Source organism: Typopeltis vanoorti, chromosome 18 (assembly GCF_054136105.1).
Source record: "Typopeltis vanoorti isolate ZY-2024b chromosome 18, IOZ_Tvanoo_1.0, whole genome shotgun sequence".
In the NCBI taxonomy this organism is placed as follows: domain Eukaryota; kingdom Metazoa; phylum Arthropoda; class Arachnida; order Uropygi; family Thelyphonidae; genus Typopeltis; species Typopeltis vanoorti.
Genome location: NC_143566.1, coordinates 54241511 through 54263247, shown reverse-complemented (window position 1 = coordinate 54263247; position 21737 = coordinate 54241511). Strand labels below are relative to the sequence as shown.

The 21737-nt window shown below is 36.3% G+C and overlaps 1 protein-coding gene across 1 annotated transcript in view; it reads left to right on the top strand.

Moving 5' to 3' along the window:
• Nucleotides 1-21737, top strand: part of LOC150096673 (twitchin-like) — a 2440784-nt gene that overhangs the window by 976891 nt on the left and 1442156 nt on the right. The window contains exons 48-49 of the mRNA XM_090408679.1: nt 1630-1929; nt 14422-14724. Coding sequence (XP_090264805.1) covers nt 1630-1929; nt 14422-14724 — 603 coding nt within the window. The remainder of the gene's footprint in view (nt 1-1629; nt 1930-14421; nt 14725-21737) is intronic.

Below are 21737 nucleotides of genomic sequence, written 5' to 3'. Positions count from 1 at the left end.
CTACATGGAATCAGTTTTCTCATTGCATCAGATCTCACTCAGCCAACTACATATCTATAATTAGAACCTTAAACTTGTTTGCATTCTCTGTATTCATGCTCTTGGCAATGTATTGTAATCGACCACAACTCTCCATGTAAAAATCTACTCCTCAATACCTTGTTCTCAAGACTCTTCCAACTTCCAGGGATGTCCTGGAAGTTATATATATATATATATATATATATATATATATATATATACAGGGTGTTCGGGATAAATTTGACAGTTTCGTAAGGAAAAAGAAAATCTTCTTTGTATCTATTAAATTTAATGAATTGACAAAAAAACATTACAGGCAGAGTTAATTACAATACTATCAACAAGATTTACTCAAAATAACCACCATTAGCATCGATCACAGCTTCAATTCTGCTTCGGAACCTCGAACAAGCTGATGCTACAGTCTCCCTGGGAAGGGCCGCAAAAACTTTTTTAATTTTATCCATTAACTGGGCTTTTGTATTACTGGAAGTGCGATTGGTGTCTTTTTCAACTGCGCCCCATACAAAATAATCCATGGGGTTAAGGTCTGGGGAGTTTGGAGGCCAAACATTTGGACTGGTGAAGTCGTAGAAATTTTCAGACAACCATTTTTGACTTTTCCCAGAGGTGTGGCAAGGGGCCGAATCCTGCTGCCATACATACGGCCTACCATTGGCTACCCTTGTTATCCAGGGCTTGACTACAGTTAGCAACTCCACGAACAAAGCCCGAATTCCAATGCCAGGGTTCTTCAACACCTGTTCCTGCAGATTTGCGAGGAATTCTGCTGTACGAACGCAATCAGATCGTCTGCTAGGGATCTTTCTTCTTGCTACATCCTCGTAGTCACCATTGCAAGTCTCTAGTTCATGCCTGATTGTTTTTACTGTATTCAGGGAGCATTGGGCAGCAGTCGTAATATCCTTATTTTGATGGCGGGCACGAATCATCATGATACAAGTTATTCTCTTCCATGATTCAGGTGGGTTCCAGCTATCCATCCTTTCTGACATCTTGTATATGAATGAAGAAGGGTCCAAACTTTTAAATGAAGAGAAGTGTGTGTTAATACATGTAACTTACGGAAAAATATAATTAATTATAAATATGTCAAATTTATCCCGAACACCCTGTATATATATGAGTTTTCCTCTCTCTCTCTCTGCAGGTAGTGTATAAACGCTCTGTATTATCTCATAAAACCCCATTACATCTTAAAATTGTCAATCATAACACTTCTTTATGCCTATCCAGTAAAATCGATTTGCATTTCTTCAACTTCTTCCCATATCTAACATTACAGAATATCCATATGGATATCTGATTAAGATTTGTACATTAGTATGCATCTAAATTTCTGTGCTTATCTGCAGTATTTATTCTCCTTATCATGGCAACAATGAACTGTGTAGTCTTTCAAACTCACACAATATACGATTTCAGGTCACATCCATCAGTTCTGCCAATATACATTCCTATACATTCCACTTATTTTTTTGAACCTCAAGTTAACTCTGCTGATTATTACAATAAGTAAAGTTTCAGTACTTGTTTTATGCCATATCTTTAATTACCAATCATTTATTGCTGCTGCTATTAATATAGGTAAACCATCAAGGCCTAATGGTCCCCTTGAAATTTCTGATGTTCATAAAGAAGGTTGTACTCTGAAGTGGAAACCACCTGATGATGATGGAGGAACTCCAATTGAATGCTATGAAATAGAAAAGATGGATGAAGAGACAGGAAAATGGGTACCTGCTGGGAAATCTACAGAGCCTAAATTTCATGTTAATAACTTGACACCTGGTAAAAAATATAAGTTCCGTGTAAGAGCTGTGAATAAGGAAGGTGATTCTGCTGAATTAGAAAGTGATAAAGGAATAGTTGCCAAAAATCCATATGGTATGACTTGAAAAAATTTTCCTGCAATAATATTGTATTTGTATATATAATTTTGAATTACAAAATGATTTTTTCTAAAGAGTTCCTCTCCATAAGTATGGAGGGGTGCTTGAGGGTGGGGACAATGTTTTTTAATACAGAATAATGGAAACACTTCTTATATCCTATTTAAAGTTGCTAATTCTTTAATTATGCATATTTTTAACAATGTCTTGTTTCATTTGTACAAAAACAAAAAATATTGAAAAGTGACATGAAATTAAATTTGCATGTTGTACAAGTCTCCTGTGCAACCAGCTCATTTTCAAGTTTATCTGTGGCAGGTTTCTAGTAATTAACAACACCTACTGAGTCTTCTTCTTCTTTTCAGCCATTTTCTGTCCACTGCTGGATGAAGGCCTCCTCCAAATCTTTCCATCTTTCTCTGTTCTTGGCAATGGTTGACCAATTTTTCCCAACAAAATTTAGCAGTTCATCACTCCACCTCCTTTTAGGATGTCCTCTGCCTCGTTTCCCAGCTATTTATAATTAAACATTCACATGTTCTCCTCAGTAGAAAATTATATTTACTTTACAAATATTTCATCTTAAGTATCATGATACATGATATCTGTACAAGTAGTTGCATGTTTCTTAAGTTGTATAATTTCAGCTCAAAACTGTTGGGCTGAAATGATAAATAATTAAATTAATTATTATAGAACAATATATTTAACACAACTGACTATAACAATTTCCCAAACTTTTGGGATGGTAAGCCAGTTGTTATGATTATGGTGGTCTATGAAGTAGAGCTTCAGTACTTTCTCGGAATAGACTTCCATATCTGTACATAGATCTGTGTAAAAGCTTTGTGTTCTCCCACTGGATCCTATGCCTTGCATTTTCAATGCAAGGCATAGGATCCAGTGGGCCATTTGCTCTGCCAGACCTGATTTGTGCAGTTTGATGAGCAAGATGTGGTCTTGATGTTCAGAATTACATTTATTGACTGAAATTCCTGTTTGCCTGTATCATGACAGATTGTATAAACATGAGACTTGGTACACTACAGATACTAATGTATGATTATCTTTACATACTTTTATTTTATCATTTATTTTATTTATTTATTATTATTTTTATTTTTTATTACTTTTATTTTATTGCATTCCCCCCAGTGGTGCAATTGGTTAACGTACAGTACTTATAAGACAGTATTTGTGAGTTATCCTGAGGTTTGAGTTCGAGCATCACCTGGGGAAGTCGTTTTTTGTGTGATGGATGCAAACTTGATGCTACTTGGCATGCAAGGTAAGATGCCACGGGAATGTTTGCCTGGAGAGACAGTGTAAATCGGGTGACGAGAGATCTGAGATTCATGCTTGAGGTTGTACAGAAGAAAACTCAGAGAGGGAAGATTGTGTGTGTGTGTGTGTGTGTGTGTGTGTGTGTGTGTGTGTGTGTGTTGCCCAGGTATGATAATGAGAAGAATATTAATAATGAATAGCATGATAGCCAGAATGTGTCAGAAGAGAGGCTTGGATTACATGGATGCTTGGAGGGCATTTCAGGACAGAAAGTAACTGTATGAAAGAGATCATTTGTATTTGAATGAGGAAGAATTTAGGCATCCAGTGAGATTGCTATTCTCTGAACGAGTTGGTGCATTGATACAGAGAAACTAGAAGTACCAGGGTGGATGGTAGCAGGGGTGCGTATTGTGGGAATAGGTGCTTTGAGAAGGGAGAGTACATCAGGTAACGCTGAGTCCAGTGGAGTTGGGAAGGGATAAAGATAGATATAGAAACAGTGACCTTTTTATGCTTTACACTAATGCCAGGAGTATCTGGAATAAAGGAGAAGAATTGGTGGTGCTGATAGCATCAGCCTATCAGAAGATTATTGGGATTTCTGAGACGTGGTTGACGGAAGATGATATAATAACAGAATAGGAGTAGAAGGATACAGGATTTTTCGAAAGGATAAGAAGGGAAAATGCGGTGGTGGAGTAGTGCTTATGATAAGTGATGACTTATGTCCTCTAAGAATGGGGGGCTTTGGAAGGCAGTGACACTAATGGTTTTGAAAGCATATGGTGTGAGAGAGGGTGGGCAGATATTTAGTAGGGTGTTGCTACAAGCCAGAGCACAGAGGGTGAGGAGTGGGAGCACTTGCCAAGCTCAACTGTTTAGGCTTGGCAAGTGCTAGAAGAATGATTGTTATGGGAGATTTTAACTACAACAGTATAAGTTGGGAAGAGGAAATTGCACATAGTAATAAGGGAATGGAATTTCTAGAATTCTTGAGGGAGAAATGTCTTAGGCAACATGTAATAGAGATAACAAGAGGTTCAAGAGTTTTGGATTTGGTCATAGCATCAGAAGAGCTGATAATAACTGAGATGACATCTCTCCCCCCAGTTGGAGAGAGTAAAGCATGGTTTTGACTTGGAAGATGAATAGACATGCAGGAGTATCAAAGAAAAGGAAACGTATGTGGAATTATAAGACGAGTTATAATAGTCTTAGATATCAACTTGGGGAAGTTCCATGGAGAGTGAAATTGGAAGGCTAGGATATTATTAGTGCTTTGGAAGTTGAAGAGGAATATTTGTTAGCAGCAATAGTAAGCTGTATTTCACGAGTGAAGAAGAGGACACAATTTGGTGTAAAGTGGATGACAAACAATATCAGACAGGAACTGTAGATGAAAAAGAGGTTATGGAAAAGATATAAGGAGAGGGGGTGGAATGTAGATGCATGAGGAATATAAGACTCAGGCCAGGAGAATGACTAGTATGGTAAGGGAGGCAAAACTGGAATATGAGAAGAGATTAGCACTAAGATCTAAAGAAAATCCTAGGGAATTTTTTAGGTATGTCGCCAGTAGGATGAGAAATGATTGTGGAAGAATGACATTGTGGGAAAAAAATAGGAATAGAGTGAATGATGAAGAGAACATAGTGGAGTTTTCAATGAACATTTTATTAGGGTATTTCATCCTGGAGAAGTAAGTTTTAATACTAGAAGAATAGGGCAGGTTTAGAAATGCAAGAGGAGAGTGTGTTGCAAATACTGAGTACTCTGGATGTCAATAAAGCTGTGAGACTGGATGGAATTTTACCACGGATTTTGAGAGAATGTGCCAATGAACTGACAGATCCCTTAACATGGAAATTCAATGAAAGTCTGACCATAGAAAAGGTACCCATGGAGTGGAAGGAGGCTAAGATAGTGTCATTGCATAAGGGTGGTAGCAGACTGGAAGTGACAAATTATAGACCAGTTTGTGTTTCATCAGTAGTTGTTAAGATCTTGGAGAAATTAGTAAGGGACCATATACAGCATTAGACAGATGAGGGTAATGTTATTTGTGAGAGTCAACATGGATATGTTAAGGGGGCACTCTTGCTTTACTAATATGATTGCTTTTTATAATAATGTGACAAGGGCAGTTGATGAGGGAAAGGCATATGCTGCCATTTTTTTGGATTTTGCAAAAGCATTTGACAGGGTGTCACATGATAAGCTCATACTTAAGTTGCAGCACATGTGTTTGGATGTCGGGTTAGTCAACTGGATTCAGGATAAGCTATCTGATAGGTATCAGAAAGTTGTGTATGCTGAGACAATATCAAGGAGGCAGAAGGTTGCAATTGGTGTCCCACATGGCTTAGTACTGGGACCTGTATTGTATAACCTTCATATCAGTGACATTGTCAGTGGTTTGCAGGAGGATATTCAGTTTTTTGCAGATGATGGGAAGCTAGGAAGCGTTATTAATAATAGTGCTGATGTGGCAGCCCTGCAAGTGGATCTGAATAAACTGAGAAGATGGGCAAATAAATTGGGATGTCAGTTTAATGCAGCAAAATGTAAAGTCTTGAAGTTTGGGATACATTGATGGGAGGCTGCATACTCGATTGGAGGAGCTGTATTGGAGGAAGTAGGGGAGATAAGAGATCTGGGACTGATGATTGATAGAAAACTGAAATTCATGTAACATATTGCAAAGGTAGTGAAGATAACCCAGAGGATTGCTGCAATACTGAGAATGATGCTGATCTGCAGAGATAGGAGTTATTATTCCATTGTATAAGACCCTGATCAGACCACACTTGGACTATTGTTCTCAAATTTGGTCCCCAGGATTTGAAAGGGATAAATTAACTGTGGAATGGAACCATGGAAGGCAATGCATTCCACCGTTCTAGTTGAACGTGGAATGCATTGCCTGATAGATTGGCGAGAGCACGAATGGTCAATGAGTTCAATGAGTGGTATAATAGACTTCGTGTTTTCTAGGAAGGACCTTCCACAATGAGTCTTTTGACTCTATGCAGGCCTTAATCATCATCATAATAATAATTTATTCTGTTTCATATTGGAATTTTTTTCCTGTATTGTTATTTTCCCTCCAACTATTCTGTGATCACTTCCAATGTTTATTTGGAAGCTGACAAAGCATTTTTAAATATTGCTGCATGAGATCATAAAATATAATCTATTTCACTTTTTTATTTGTCCATTTGGATTAATGTCAATTTTCAGTTTGGTAATTTCTTGTAAAATATGTCCATAGCATTCATATCCATAACATTCACATATGGTTTTCCATCATGATGATATTATGTGCTCTATCTAAAGTATGGTCTGACCATACTTTAATTGACCATAGTCATGATTAAAACCACAAGGCTGGTGATTATGAGAAACTCAGGAGACAGCATGCAGCTGAAGCATGGTATGAGGAATAGGAATACATAGAAAGGAGATCAATGTTGCTTGGGTGCTATTTAAGAACTATCTAGTAGAAGCAATCTCAAAATATATTATAAAGGTCAGAAGGTTGAATAAGGTAGGTGTGAAATGGATGAATGAAAAGATTAATCATGCAATAAGAGAAAAAAAGCGTTATGGAGGCAACATAAGAGAAGAGATGGTAATCAAATTAATGAGGAATACAAAGAACAGGTGAGGAGCATGTCTCAGTTGGTAAGGGGAGCAAAAGTTCAGTATGAGCAGTAATTAGCTAATAGGAAAAAAAAAAAAACCTAGGGGTTCTTTCAATATGTAGATGCTGCAGAGGATAAATGAGCAGTTCATTAAGGTCTTTCATACACAAAAATATAACACAAAGAAGAGTTTGGGAGCAGTGAATGACGAGAAGGAGAGACATAATGTGAGAGAGGTAATGAGGTATATGGGAAATTAAGCAAACTTAATGTTAAAGAAGCCATGTAATTTGATGATATATTCCTTCATATTTTGAAGAAACGTGCACGGAGTTGACATCTGCCTTGTCATATTTGTATAATATGAGTCTTATATTTGGTCAAGTTCCAAGGTAGTGGAAGGGAGGCAAGATTGTACCACTTCATAAATGAGGAGAGGATAGAATTCAACTGCTTTGAATCAACTGATGCATAGTATTCTCAGTTTATTTATCATGTTATTGCTCACTACATCTCTGTATATTGGCGTTTCACTGTGAATTATGAACCGTCTGTAACTGTTATTTTATTTTATTGTTGTGAATAATGGCAAATAAAATTTAAAGTAAGAGTGCTATTGCCTGCAGTGAAAAGAAGAAGATGCATAAACCTCTTAATATTATATGCTATAATTAAAATCATTAAATTTAGTAACAGTGGTGTATTAAACACTGAGATTTGCCACAGGTTAAACTTAGCTTGCACTACTGTTTTGTAGTTACTTGTGAACACTCCAATATTGTCATATCTAACATTCCATGCTTCTAAGGCACTTCTGATCAAATCAATCCACCTAGACCTCGGTCCTCTTCTTCTGGGTCTTTCTCCTGCCAAGATGGCAGGAAAGAGACCCAGAGAGGGGGAAGAAAAAAAAAGACAGTGACTGACTGTCTTTGTATGACTGGGATATATCTCTGTGTCTATATATATATATATATATATATATATATATATATATATATATGTGTGTGTGTGTGTGTGTGTGTGTGTGTGATAATTGGCTTTTACTCGGTTGTTGTGATACATTTTAAAAACATAGATTTAATGACTAAAAACCAAGATAACTTATAAAGATTTTAATAAGCATAATACGACTAGTTTCGGCTTATAACAGCCTTCCTCAGGTATTCTTAAAGGACAAGAATAGTAATAAACATTGAAGTATCAAAACAAACTGGAAATTACAGGTAAAAATTGCCACACATAATTGATACATAAAAAACGTATTTTTTCAAGTTGTTCTAACAGGCGTGCCATTGTTTATTGCAAGTGTGCGTACAGGCTCACGTGAATGCCAATATTGAATAACTGCAGCATGGCTATCTGGGATGTTACAACTCAAATTGTTGTTTAAGTGGACAGGGTTCAGCAGGATTTCCCTTGATTCTACAATTTTCCTCTCAAACTCATCATCACAGCGAAAGATATTTTCTGATCTATCCCAGCAAACGAAGTGGCTTTGTTGATTATCATTAGGATTATTTGAAAAAAGAACAGGACTGGATAATTCAGTTGCATGAGATCTTTTGTAAGAGATGTCTCGCTTATGCTCTTCTATACGTTGTTCCATAGATTTGTTAGTTTGTCCAAAATAAGGGATATTGCAATCGCACCATAATTTATATACACCTGGATATTTTAGGTTGTGATGAGTAGGTTTTGGATGGCTGATTAGAGAACGGATTTTAGGAAGTGTGGTGAAGAACGTCTTGATATTATATTTTTTAAGGACTTTAGCTAATTTTTTAGAGACTGTGCTAATGTATGGAATGGAGATGCTATCTTTAAAATTAATAGTTTCTGTTGTGCACTGCCTAGGAGGAGTATCCAGAAGAAATTTCTTAATCATTTTTTCAGAGTATCCATTTTGTTAAAGTTAAGAGTGAGGTGATTTATTTCTTTTTGTAGTTCATCTGGTTCATTCAAGAGAGAGCGTGCTCTGTGTCCTAAGGTAGATATAGTTCCAAGTTTTTGTGGTGGAAAATGATGAGAAAGATTATGCAGATATCTATTAGTATGAGTAGGTTTTCTGTACATAGAGATTTTTAATCTTTCAGAGCATCGTGTGAGCATGACATCCAGGAAAGCTAAGGAGTTATTATTTTCTAGATCAGTAAATTTTATATTAGGATGTTGGATGTTCAGATGATGAAGAAAATCTGTGAGAGATGTGTGCCCATGATTCCAAATAATGAATATATCATCAACATATTGTTTCCAAACTTTTGGTTTAAATGAGAAGGAAGATATGGCTTTTGTTTCAAAATCTTCAAGGAAGATGTTAGCTAGGATTGGAGACAAAGGATTGCCCATTGCCAGGCCTTGTTTTTGTTGGTAAACAGAGTCCTGATATCTGAAGTAACCAGAATGAATGCAATGTTTTAATAAAGTAAACATTTTTTTGGATAATTTGTCCTTTAGTAATGTAAGTACCTCGTCCGTAGGAACGTTAGTAAATAAAGATATAATGTCAAAACTTGCTAGAATGTCATTTTCATTGATGGGAATATCTTTTATATGCAAAACAAAATCTGTGGTGTTTTTGATGAAAGATGAAGATTTATTGGAGAAACACTTGAAGTACTTTGCTAGATATTTTGAAAGTTTATACATAGGTGAGTCGATTCCTTCTACAATTGGGCGAAGAGGGATGTTTTCTTTATGTATTTTGGGAACTCCATAGATGCGTGATAAGAGGATGTAGAGAGCGTAGAGGCGAACATTATGAGGAAGTTCACTCGCAGTCTTTAACAAGTTGTTTGTATGGGTTTGTAATTCTCTTGTAGTTTATTGGAATCATTAATATATATATATATATATATGACTGAGCTCTGCTGCCAATAAATCGTTAGAGCAAAGACTCTAGGCTTTAATCCCCCCAACCAGCCAGGACATATATATATGTCCGGATAAATCTGGATATGATTCTGTAACACCTATTGAATAACATGGATAAGAAGTGCAAGTTGGTCTCACTATTTCATCCACCTCAGCCGGTAGAGAGGTTAATGGTTAGAGATTTTAGGTAACCACATTGTTGAAATGAGAAAAGATGAGTAAGCTTATGCATGAGCCTATAGCACATTAGTGCTATGTGTGGACAAGAGGAAAAGAAGAGAGAAGGAAGAATCTTTTCACACTTTGCTTCAACAATTGAGGGTTGTAATCTTTGGGGAAGGCAGAATGGGTGAGACTGTTTGAAGGGACAGAAGTAAATGGAATGAGAGGAGACAATGAAGTTAGTTCTGTAAGTTTCAAGATTGATTGTTAAAGGGTGTTCATTAGCAACAGCTCTTAATTTACTTATTTTGGAGGGAGTGGAGGAATAATAGTGACTAATTCAGCAGAGCACTGTCCATGGGAGTATCTGTAGTAAAGGTATACAGCAGAAACTGAATATCTGTGAGTGAGAGAGAGAGAGATTAAACTAGGTATACGAGAGCGGAATCATTAATTAGCTGGACTGCCTTCTTCAGGATAGCATCATGCAATCTTAGAGAGGATTTTGGTATTCCAAACATGGAAGCAATATTCCACCTCAAACATGGAAGCAATATTCCACCTCAAACATGGAAGCAATATTCCATGGCTGGGCTGATTTGGGCTTTGTATAGTGTTAGCAACTGTAAAGGTTTGAAGTAGTGTCTTGTGCAAAAAAAGTACACCACGTTTTTTGGCAGCTGCAGAAGCTATAGTTGAAATGTGGTTGTGCCAGGAAAGATCACCGGTGCAGGTCAGTCTAAGTAGAGAAATCTGATCATGTTTGGATATCTCAGTATTACTGAAGGTAAGGGATGCATGTTCTTTCTTCTGAGAGATCAGACAGCACTGAGTTTTGGTGGCATTAAAGCTTACAAGGATGTATTGCCAGACTGGGATATAGCTAGGAGATCTGAGTTTAGGTCCATGGTAAATCTTCGAGGAGTCTAATAGCTGAGCACTACAAGATTTGTCGAATAAAAAGGAGGAATGGAGTGTACTGTCATTGGCAAACCTATGGATAGGATTGGAAGTCTGAGAGAGTAGGTCATTTAGATACTTGAGAAAGAGAGTGGCTGAAAGATCAGAACCTTTGCATACTCTTGCATTGGTGGGTATATCTAAGAAGAGTAAGCCCTCCAAGTGACACATAGTGAATAACCAGTGAGAAAGTTGGTCATCCAGTTGCAGAGTGAGGAAGGAAGATCATAGGATGGCAGTTTGTTAAGTAGGCTCCTGTGCCAAACCTGATCATATGCCTTTGAAATGTTGACAGCAGCCACAGGTGTTTCTCTAAATTTCTCCATGGCTTTAGTGTAGAGGTGGGTGGTGAAAGCAAGAAGATCAGTTGTAGTCGCGAATGGTGGAATCCATACTGCTGGTCACTGATTAGTTGGTTCAAGATTTGGTTGTTATGACTTTCTCCATAATTTTAGACAGAACAGAAATGAGAGCAATTGGATGGTAATTCGTTGGTTGACTTTTATCATCTTTCTTTGGAATGGTCTGTATGCAGACCATTGTAATGCAGTTGTTGTAATGCAGGTGCCATTTGAATAGGATAGATTGAGGAGGTGATACAGGATAGGTTTGGGGGCACAATTTTTTAACACAGTAGGCGGGATACCATCAGGATCAAATGCCTTGTTTGTGTTCAGATTATTGAGGATTCTTCAGATTTGTTTTGTCGGAAGACTATGGGTGACATGAAAGAAGCGATTCTTGGTAGTGTGGAGGGAACTTTGTCATCACTGCAGGAATTTGAAGAGCATTATGATGCTAGTAAGTTAGTCTTGTCTTGGGTGAGGTGACTAAAGCACCATCTTGATGTGAGAGTGGTGGAAAACTGGGTGGGCAGAAGTTGCATCCAGTGGTCCTGGCATGGAACCAGAAGGAGCTACTGCTATTTTTGCAGGAGACAAGTTTGTGTCATTTCGCCCTTTTCAAGTCTTACTTGGCTTGGACTTGGTGATTCTTTTGCGATTGTTGTGAGCTGCAGTTTTGGTGTTGAGCCAATTGTGATAAGCAGAGATTTTTTTCTTTTACAGCATTGGCACACATTTTTGAGAATTAAGCCTTGGATGGTGGCTGAGAATTTGGAGTGGAATGGAGGATGACAGCCTTCATTCCTGCAAGGATGATTTCTGTTATTTAGTCTGAGCAAGTGTTTGGATCAGAAGAACTGAAGCAGTAGTCATGGAAGTACTCCCAGATCGCACCCTTGTACTGGCAAAGGACACGAGACTGTGAACTGGTAGGTGACGGTTGTTCTGTGGCAAAAGAGACTTTTATGAGGTTGTGGTACAAGTTTTCAAGAGAAGAACTGACAACCACAGTATACCTGAAGGAGAAGGTTGTTAGGAAGAGGTCAAGTGTGTTGGAAAATTGGAGAGCATTGTCTGGTATTCTGGTAGGAAGATTGATTATCTGAGATAAGTTATTGCTGATGGTAAACACCTCAGCATTCCTGCCTGCTTGGTCAGTAAAACTGGAGAAGGGGAAGCCATTGTGAGTGGTGAACATAGAAGGATAACCTCACTATTGTGGTATTTTGACTGTGGAAAGTCAAGCTTTAGAGAGAAGTTGAAGAGGTTAGAGTGGTTGACAGAGTTTGGAAAGCAGTATAGGGAGCATATGAAATGGGCAGGTTGATTTGTTAAAGAAAATTTGAGCTAAAGCAGATCAAACAGCGGATATTCAAAGATGGGCAGTCTCTGGCATGGTATGACAGTTCTGGTGAATTCACAAGTGCCACCCTTATGGCAGATAGAGCTGTGTAATGTGCAGTTTGGGCATTGAAGTGTACAGTGGCTGTTGAGGTTGTCATTTGGGGTTCTGAAAGGAACAATAGTTCTTGGTTAGATTACTGTAGGTGATGGTGATATTATTTATATTGCTGTTTAGGTCACAGATGTTGGTGAAGTGGATGTGGAAACTTTTTTTATTTTTTGATAATAATGTTGGTGGATTGTATGTTGGATTTCTGTTGTCTTTTCTGATTTTTTCTGGTTGGATTCTCAATGTTTTTTATGTTTTTTGAACTATTTTCTGTGGGATAATTTTTGAGATCAGTAGTAGAAACTTATTTCTTTTAGTTGTGTTACACAACTGAAAGTGTGGTGAGGAACAGATAAAAAGGAAGTGGGGCATGCAGTGAGAGATGACAAGAGACTTGTAAACATACCACCAACACAGAGGAGGTCACTCTCCTGTCTTTGTTGTTGTTGTGGTTATAGCCTTTTGGCTATTTAGGGGAAGCTCTATATATGCCATCATCTAGGGAAATGACTATGAGCAAGGTGATTCCCCGTTGCCTTCCTTGCTGTACAATATCCTATGACTGTATCCTGTGTATTCATGGGGTCGGTTTGACTGCTTGCAGGATGAAAAACCCCAGATAAACTGGTGGGAAAAACCCTGCTGTCCATGCCCAAGACCAGCTAACTTGGCTATGGCTGAGGAAGATCCTTAAGTTCCTCACGTTGTCAACTGTAATCTAACCTAGGACAATCCTTCCCCGGGCATATTGTTGCGAAATGCATAGCCACTAGGCTAACTGTGTGGATCAGATAAAAAGGAAGTGGGGCATGCAGTAAGAGGTGACAAAAAACCTGTAAATACCACCAACACAGAGGTAGTCAGTCTCCTGTCTATATGTGGACTCAAAAGTTCCATCTGCAGTCATAATATTCGGTCTCCCTCCAGTCATAATCTGGCAAAATATGTGGTTGCAGGATTTGTTGCTAGCTGACTCCAAAGCCTCCAGGTTCGTTACTACCTGGTTCAATCTTGTGTACTAACCAGTGGTTCCTTTCACCAACTACCCTCTGCGCAAATAACCCTCTCCTCACTCTTTTGCTCATACCCTCCTTATACTGTTTCCAGCAATGGCCTCTTGTTCCAACCCCCCCCCCTCTTTCATTCTGTGAAAAATCTCTTCCATGGTAACCTGATAACAACTCCTAACTGACTTATATGTCTTGATCATACCCCTCCCTCTTCCTCCTATTGACGAGGCTTTACAACTTACATTCTTTCAATCTATCCTCATACTCCTATCTCATATCCTCATACTTGCATTGCTCTCCCCAACTTTGTATCATCTGTAAAAAGCTGCATATCACCAATTAAACCCATCCCAGTATCATTAAGATACAAATTGAACAACAATGGTCCCAAGACTGACCCCTGCAGTACAGCACTAGTAACCTTCCATTTTTGGGATACTGCACTCCCATATACAAATTTCTGATATCTATCTATCTGACAGCCAGTCACTGATCCAACTCAGAAGTCTGTTATGCAATCATATCTGTTTCAATTTATTTAACAGCTTGTCATGTGGAAGTCTATTAAAAGCTTTTGCAAAATCCAATTACACCACTGTATATGCATTGCTTCTGTCCAAGATATTTGCCATGTAGTTATAGTACATTAGTAAGTTAGTAAAATGATCTCCTTTTAACAAACCCATGCTGATAACCACAGAGTTAATATACATTTCAAAAGACTCACTTTCATTCTAAATTTCATTTCAGATGAACCTGGCAAACCAGGAAGACCTGATATTACCAACTGGGATAGTGATCATGCTGATTTAAAGTGGACTCCCCCAGAAAAGGATGGAGGTTCTCCCATTACTGGCTATATTATTGAAAAAAGAAAAAAAGGCACTCATAAGTGGCATAAAGCTAAAGAGGTACCAGGAAATCAGTCATCAGCTACTGTTCCAGATTTGGAAGAAAGAGAAGAGTATGAATTTAGAATAAAAGCTGTTAATAAAGCTGGTCCTGGGGAGCCAAGTGACCCATCTAAGACAATTATAGCTAAACCTAGATTCTGTAAGTAAAAATCAGAAAGGAAATTCTTTGATGTAATTTTTAATATATATTAATATACATGATGGACATGATGGAGTGTCTTTCAATAGTTATGAGTTGTCAGACCTACATTGTCATAGGTACTAGCAAAAGTTGAACAAAAAAATAGAGACGATAAACAATTAATTACACATATTAGATGTTATCAGAACTTCACAGTTGGTACATATAAATAAGTAACGAGAATAAAAACATTAAATTTATTACTGTATACCTGTTGGAACAATTCTAGTTGCTGCTTTCACATTCTGTAGCATTGCATGTATTGTATCTTAGATCCACAGCAGTTATATATTTAATGAATGCAGACCAAACTTGATGTAGGATTAAAGCTTGATTTTTGTTACACTGTGTGGTGTTGCCAAACAAACTTGATGGCCTGTGGTACTTGTATGGGATTCCAAGCATGAATTATGCTTTTTTTTCTTTTTACTTCTATGTACAGACATGTGGATCTCCCCCAACCTAACATAGCAAATACTACAAGATAACAAATTTCATACATGTCTGATTTTTTTGTTGGTTGATGTTGAGATTTTGGCTGATGATTTTATGCAATGGTAAAAGAGCCACTTTAATGTTTTACTCATGGAATGATTTTTTTTGCTATTTTGTCTGTAACATTCTTTATAAGGTAGCATGATTGCATTCTTAAAATCTCATTTTAGTAAAGCCGTTGTTAGAGGTGTATTAAGAATTCTGTTGATTGTCATGGGTTCATTATCATTGAGGATGAAGTTATGCTTCATGTAGTGCAGTTGTTCATTCCTGTTAATTGATGTATTGGATACATCTTGTAATATTTGAATCATGTTTATCTTTTGTAATGGATGATGGTGAGAAAAGGGCAACCTTTTTTTCTTCTTCATTTATTTCTACAAACATAGCAAGGAATGGTAATTTTTTGTGATCTTCCAGTTCACAAAAAATGCACAAATGTGCTACTTGGGTTCATTACCCCTCAATGGTCATGAACCTAAGATGATTAACAAATTTCTTAGTACATCTCTTAAACAAGATTTTAAGAATGAGGGCGTAAGGTAATACATGCCACCTTACATCAAGAATGTTACAGACAAATTGGCAAACTTTCTCCATGAGTACAACATTAAAGTGGCTTTTTCCCCGTTTCATAAAATCTCCAGATTCTTACATCCATCTAAACCTCCACATCATCCCATGAAAAAATCAGACATCTATAAGATTCATTCTCTTGTGACATTTGCTATGCTAGGTCGGGGGAGATCCATGTGTCTGAACATCTAAGAGAAGTAAAAAAAAAAAGCATAAATCATCTTTCACAGGCCATCAAGTAGTTTGGAAACAAATGAAAATGCCTTATATTGATCACAATTGTTTGCAAAGGAGCCTTGCAAATGTGGATTCCCACACAGTCTAACAAAAATCCAGGCTTAATTCTACACTAAGTTTGGTCCACTTTCATTGAAAATGTAACTGCCACGGATCTAGGATACAACATGTGATGCTACAGAATGTGATAGCAGACAAACAAGTACTGTTCCAACAGGTATACAGTAATAAATTTAACATTTTTATTCTGGTGGCTTATTTATATGTACTAGTTGTAAAGTTCTAATAATATTTAATATTGTAATTAATTGTTTATAGTCTCTTTTTTTTGTACAGCTTTTGCTAATACCTATGATGATATAAGTCTGATGAGTTACGAAACTTGTAGGGTTATATTTGTTTAGTTTTATTTTGTCTAAAAATAACATGTGGTTGCAGTCCTGGAAGCTGTCTGCAGAATTGCTGAACTGCAGAAACTTACATATTCATAATGTAATGTGTTGATTAAATGGCAGATTCATGCACACATGTCTGAGGCTTAACGGAGGCAAACAGCACTGAGAAAGGATTAAAAATACTATTTAATTCTTCCAGTAGTTGATGTCAGTCCAAGAGACAACTTCAGGGGATAGAATATGAGACTTGTATTACACAAAAGCAACACAAAACTAAGTGAAACATGTGAATAAAAGACCAGATTCCAAACTACATAGGATGCCTCTGTGGGCACATGTTGATGACCATCTCAAAGTATTAGTGTCCCCTATATTTTGCAAAGTTTTATGCAGTCATATTTATGTAGGTTAGGTGCTCATTTTTGTGTGCAGCTGCAGATTTTAAAAACCTATTTTCTCTTCTCAGTCTGCTGTGATTGAGCATGGTACCTTTTTCCAGTTGATTATATGAGCCATATTCAAAGCATAGTCTGTAATGATCAACTGACTGTCATGATTGAAGATGTATATTTTATGATTTTTTTCTATGTGGATGGTGACGTATCTTCCTGTTTGTCGATAGCAGGCCAAATTGCAGGACCAGGGAACTTTGTATACATACCAGCAAGTGTGAGAGGAGAGAGTTGGTGCATAGTGGAGAACAGACAAAGGTAGCTAGTTTTGAGTGGGGCTTGAAAGCTGTGCAAAACTTGGTGTTTCTATAATATTTTGGGCTGTTTTTTCTGATGTGCCTTAGACACAGGGAATAGTGACAGCATTATTAAAATTCTCCAGAAGAGAAGATTGTGGACTAGGAGGAGGAGTGAATTTTTTTTTTTTTTTTTTAATTCTGTGGAAACTGTTCCCATTTGATAGGAAGGTATGGTGTATAGCGGTGTTTCTCACCCTTTCTAAGCCTAAGGACCAGTAAAATGCCTAAAACAATTCTATGGACCACTAAGTTATGTAATTTTTTTAAAATCATGTGGGAATTATCAACATTTGGGAAAAACTGTGCCATTTATAACATAATAAATCTAAAAGCATGTTTTGAATATATATAGCAACATAATTAACTTGTAAGTAAATGATTAAAAGTGTATCATCATTAAACAAAGTTTTAATTTTTATTAAACAAATAAATAATATGATATAATTATGTTACTATTTACTTTTAATGAGATGTATGAGCTTCTCGGCCTTGCAGAGTTGCTGGCTATCTGGCCAACTTCAGTCGAAGATCGGCACGCACACACAAAAACGATTTCTATATTTTGTTTTGATTTGAAGGAGTGATGAAAATTGTTTCTCGCAAAGATAGGTTGTAGAAAACTGCATGAAGATTTTTGACTTCTTCAAATAATTCGGGAAATTCACTTCTCACTGAAGCCGAGATCTAGAATCGAGCCAAATCACGATCACGGAATTGCATTTTAAGCCCACTGTCACTTGAAAGCTCAATTAGCTGCTCTCTTTTTTCGATAACGAAAGGTCGTGATCATGACTGCAAGCCTGAAATGGATTGTGAAATCACAGAAATTTCTTATAAAAAGTTATTCGGAAAATGTTTCCAAATTCTGTTTCAGAGTTTTTAGGTGGACACAAACCCTTTCCCGCTGGTTAAATTCTAAACTAATAAGTTTCGGGGCCCTATACAAAATAGCCAATTGTATTTACCTTTTGATTACTATCCGGGGAAGCTCCAAACCTCCCCGTCCCTTTCATCACGCCTTTGTAATCAGGGTACTCTTGATATTGACTTTATATACACACATTCAAAACTGTAAACAATTGTTGAATAATAACACAATAATGTAGGTATAATTACCGTAAAGGCAGAAAAGTCACAAATACAAAATAACTAATTGTATTTACCTTTGAATGCGATCCACTGGTCAAGTGTCCAGCAAGTCAGCAAATCTTTCCTTTCATTCAGCGTATTAATATTATTGCATTGCAACTGACCTCTTTATTACAGACCTCTTTCTGTTCAGAAACTACACACAAACTGTCATTACAAACTCATTTTGTATTATCACTGTCATCTGAGCTATTTTTTCATTTAAAGAAGGTACCAATGTACTTATCCATAATTTAAATACTGTACTTACTTGAATAACTCGCCCTCGCATATAACTCGCATCCCTGATTTTACTTTTCAAAAAAAGAAATTAAAATGTTTCGCATATACCTCGCAAATGAAAAAAACTGAAACACGTTCAGAGCGGGATGATAGTAACTTGCTCCCACGGTAAACAACATGCCCTCCCAAATAGCCACTATATTGCAGAGGCAAGAAAAACAAGTACTTTTATTATGTCAGTGAATAAGTACCAGCAGTCTGTGTAATATATTTCTCAACAAATAGTGCAATTAGAGATAACAGGGATAAAAACGACACTAATTAATGCATCGCATGTCCCCTCATACAGAAACTATGCTGTATAGACTCAAGCAAAACCATAAGTTGCACTGGCAAACACAGTATCTAACTAAAAACTATTATTATTAATTAGATGTGTGTGAGTTCGCTCACCACAAAGCAGCAACCGAACGTGTTAAAATTCATAAACATGTTAAAACTAAGAAATATATATATATATATAGTGAATGTTGTTATGGCAGTTTCACATATTATTGGAATTCGGTTGAAGAGAGTTAGCATTTCAAACTCAATTGTCAGCTTGCTTTTATCTTTCGTTGTGCGATTTCTAAAAAATATATAAATGCTGGGATTAACTCACAACACACTTTGTTCAAGTATTACTTAGCACTTCCGAAGATATATTGAGCCTTGGTTGAAGGAGGAAAACTTTCAACAATAAAAATCAATAATCAACAAGCAATTGGTTGAAATGTGGTCATGTGGATAACACGTTCACTTCAAATCTGACAAAACAGCAAGGGTAGGTGGAAGCAATAAAACCATACTGTTGTTCACTTCAGCCCTTTTATTACTCTTCATTCTGCCACTATTTTTTTTTTTAAGTATCCATTTTATTTTAATAATTTTTACTTACTTATTCAATTTTAATTTGATTTGTTTGGATAATTAAAATATATAGATTTATTTGGTTAATTTAAGCCTGCCTGTGGACCACCTGTCCCATTGTCGTGGACCACAGGTTGAGAAACACTGTTGTATAGGATTGAGTTATTTAATGTTAACATTAAAAGGTTAGTATTTTAATGATATATATTGTTAACAGGAAAGTGTAGGGAAAGTTTGTATATGTATATGCCTTTGTGAGTGAGTTTCCTGTGTACACTGAAAAGGACAGATTACTCTTAGGTAGGCATGTTACCAAGGTATCTAGGAAGGCTAGACTGTTATTAGTTTCCTTCTGTATTGTAAATTGGATTCTAGGGTGAAGACTGTTGAAGCAGCAGAGGAAAGAGTTGAATTTATTGGCCAGAACAAATAGTGAACATGTCATAGCCATATAGAAGGTTTGAGAGAGGCTGAGTCAAGACATGTTTTTCAAAATTTTCCATTAAAAAATTAGCAGGGAGAAGGGAAACCCTTACATATACCTTATATCTGTTTGTAAACTTTGTTCTTCCATGAGAAATAGCTGGAATAGATCACAATAGAAGGTTTGAGAGGGAGTTGATTTTTCAAAACTTGATACATATATTTAATGTCACCTCTCAGAACATTATAATCTTTTCTTTCCTTCATGGTTAGCATTCGTTATTAAAAATTATGGAAACAACTACTGTGTTATAGTAAAATTTCAGTTTAATATAAACCAAAATAATCACTTGATGTTTCAATCTTAACATTAAGGTCTGGAGTATACACATATATGCAAAGAAACAAGCTACATAACAATCCACATGATATGCTAAAGTTACATTAATTTGGTAAACCATTAAAGCCACTGTCCTGACCTCTGGCGAAAAAAAAAAAAAAAGCAACCTTACTACATCAAATTTAGAATCATCCTGTTGTTATTATTATCTGTTTGGTTACAAATGATTAAAAGATATATTAAGCTAGAGAGCAAGTGTTCTCACATAATTATTCATATAAGTACACATATATAGAACAGAACAGAACAGTGTGGATGGTGGCCAATAAGAGCTGAAATAATTTCTTAAAGTTCTAAAGTAAGGGTTTGCTGGAAAACATGAAGAACTTGAGGAGGCTGAATGTGTGCCATCCAAACAACATGAACTTATACATTTTACTATTGAAATTGAAAATCAGAACTCACGTTTCTTTCATGGATACACTGAACACACATCTTCCCTCAGGCAGTCTATTCTTCATTGTTTGCTGCAAGCCTACACATACCGGTCAATATATACATGCTAACTCTAATCACTACCCTTCACAAAAACTTGGGATCATTAACTCCCTCAAAAACATAGCTATAACAATTTGTTCTAATGAACAAGCTTGTAGCAGGGATTTTTTCCTCCCGTAAACTTGGGTTTTTCATTCCACGTACAGACAATTTGGCCTTCAGAACATATACAATTTACAGACAAAAACTACTGTTGTTAGTGATGATGGGCAATATATGGCATTGATGGTTGTAGTGCCATAGTAAAATTAAGTAGTAGTGTAGTGGGCGAGATATATTTATCAAAGTAGAGTCAGTGAGTCCTTGCAATGAGTCCTTGGAGGTGTCATGTAATAACAATAATAATAATTAAACAACAGTTACAAATTATTAGCAATACATTTATAAATAATAGCTATAGCAAAAATACTATTAATAAAGTTCTTCATAAAACAAAAAATGAATATAATGTAGATTACAGTAAAACCATAGCTATCCCATATATTGAAGGGTTATCAGATAAAATAAATTGAATTCTACATGATTATAATCTTAATGCTACTTTTAAAAGTACCTATAACATTAAAAATCATATTCAACTCCTTTAAGGATCCTCACTCCTGGGCCCACTCGGGAGTATACTGTATCCATTGCACCTATAATATAATTAATATAATTATAATAATAATTAAACAACAATTACAAAATATTAGCACTACATTTATAAATAATGGCTATAGCAAGAATACTATCAATAAAGCTCTTCATAAAACAAAAAATGAGTATAACATAGATTACAATAAAACCATAGCTATCCTATATACTGAAGGGTTATCAGATAAAATAAATAGAATTCTACACCATTATAATCTTAATGCTACTTTTAAAAGCACCTATAAAATTAAAAATCATATTCAACTCCTTTAAGGATTCTCAC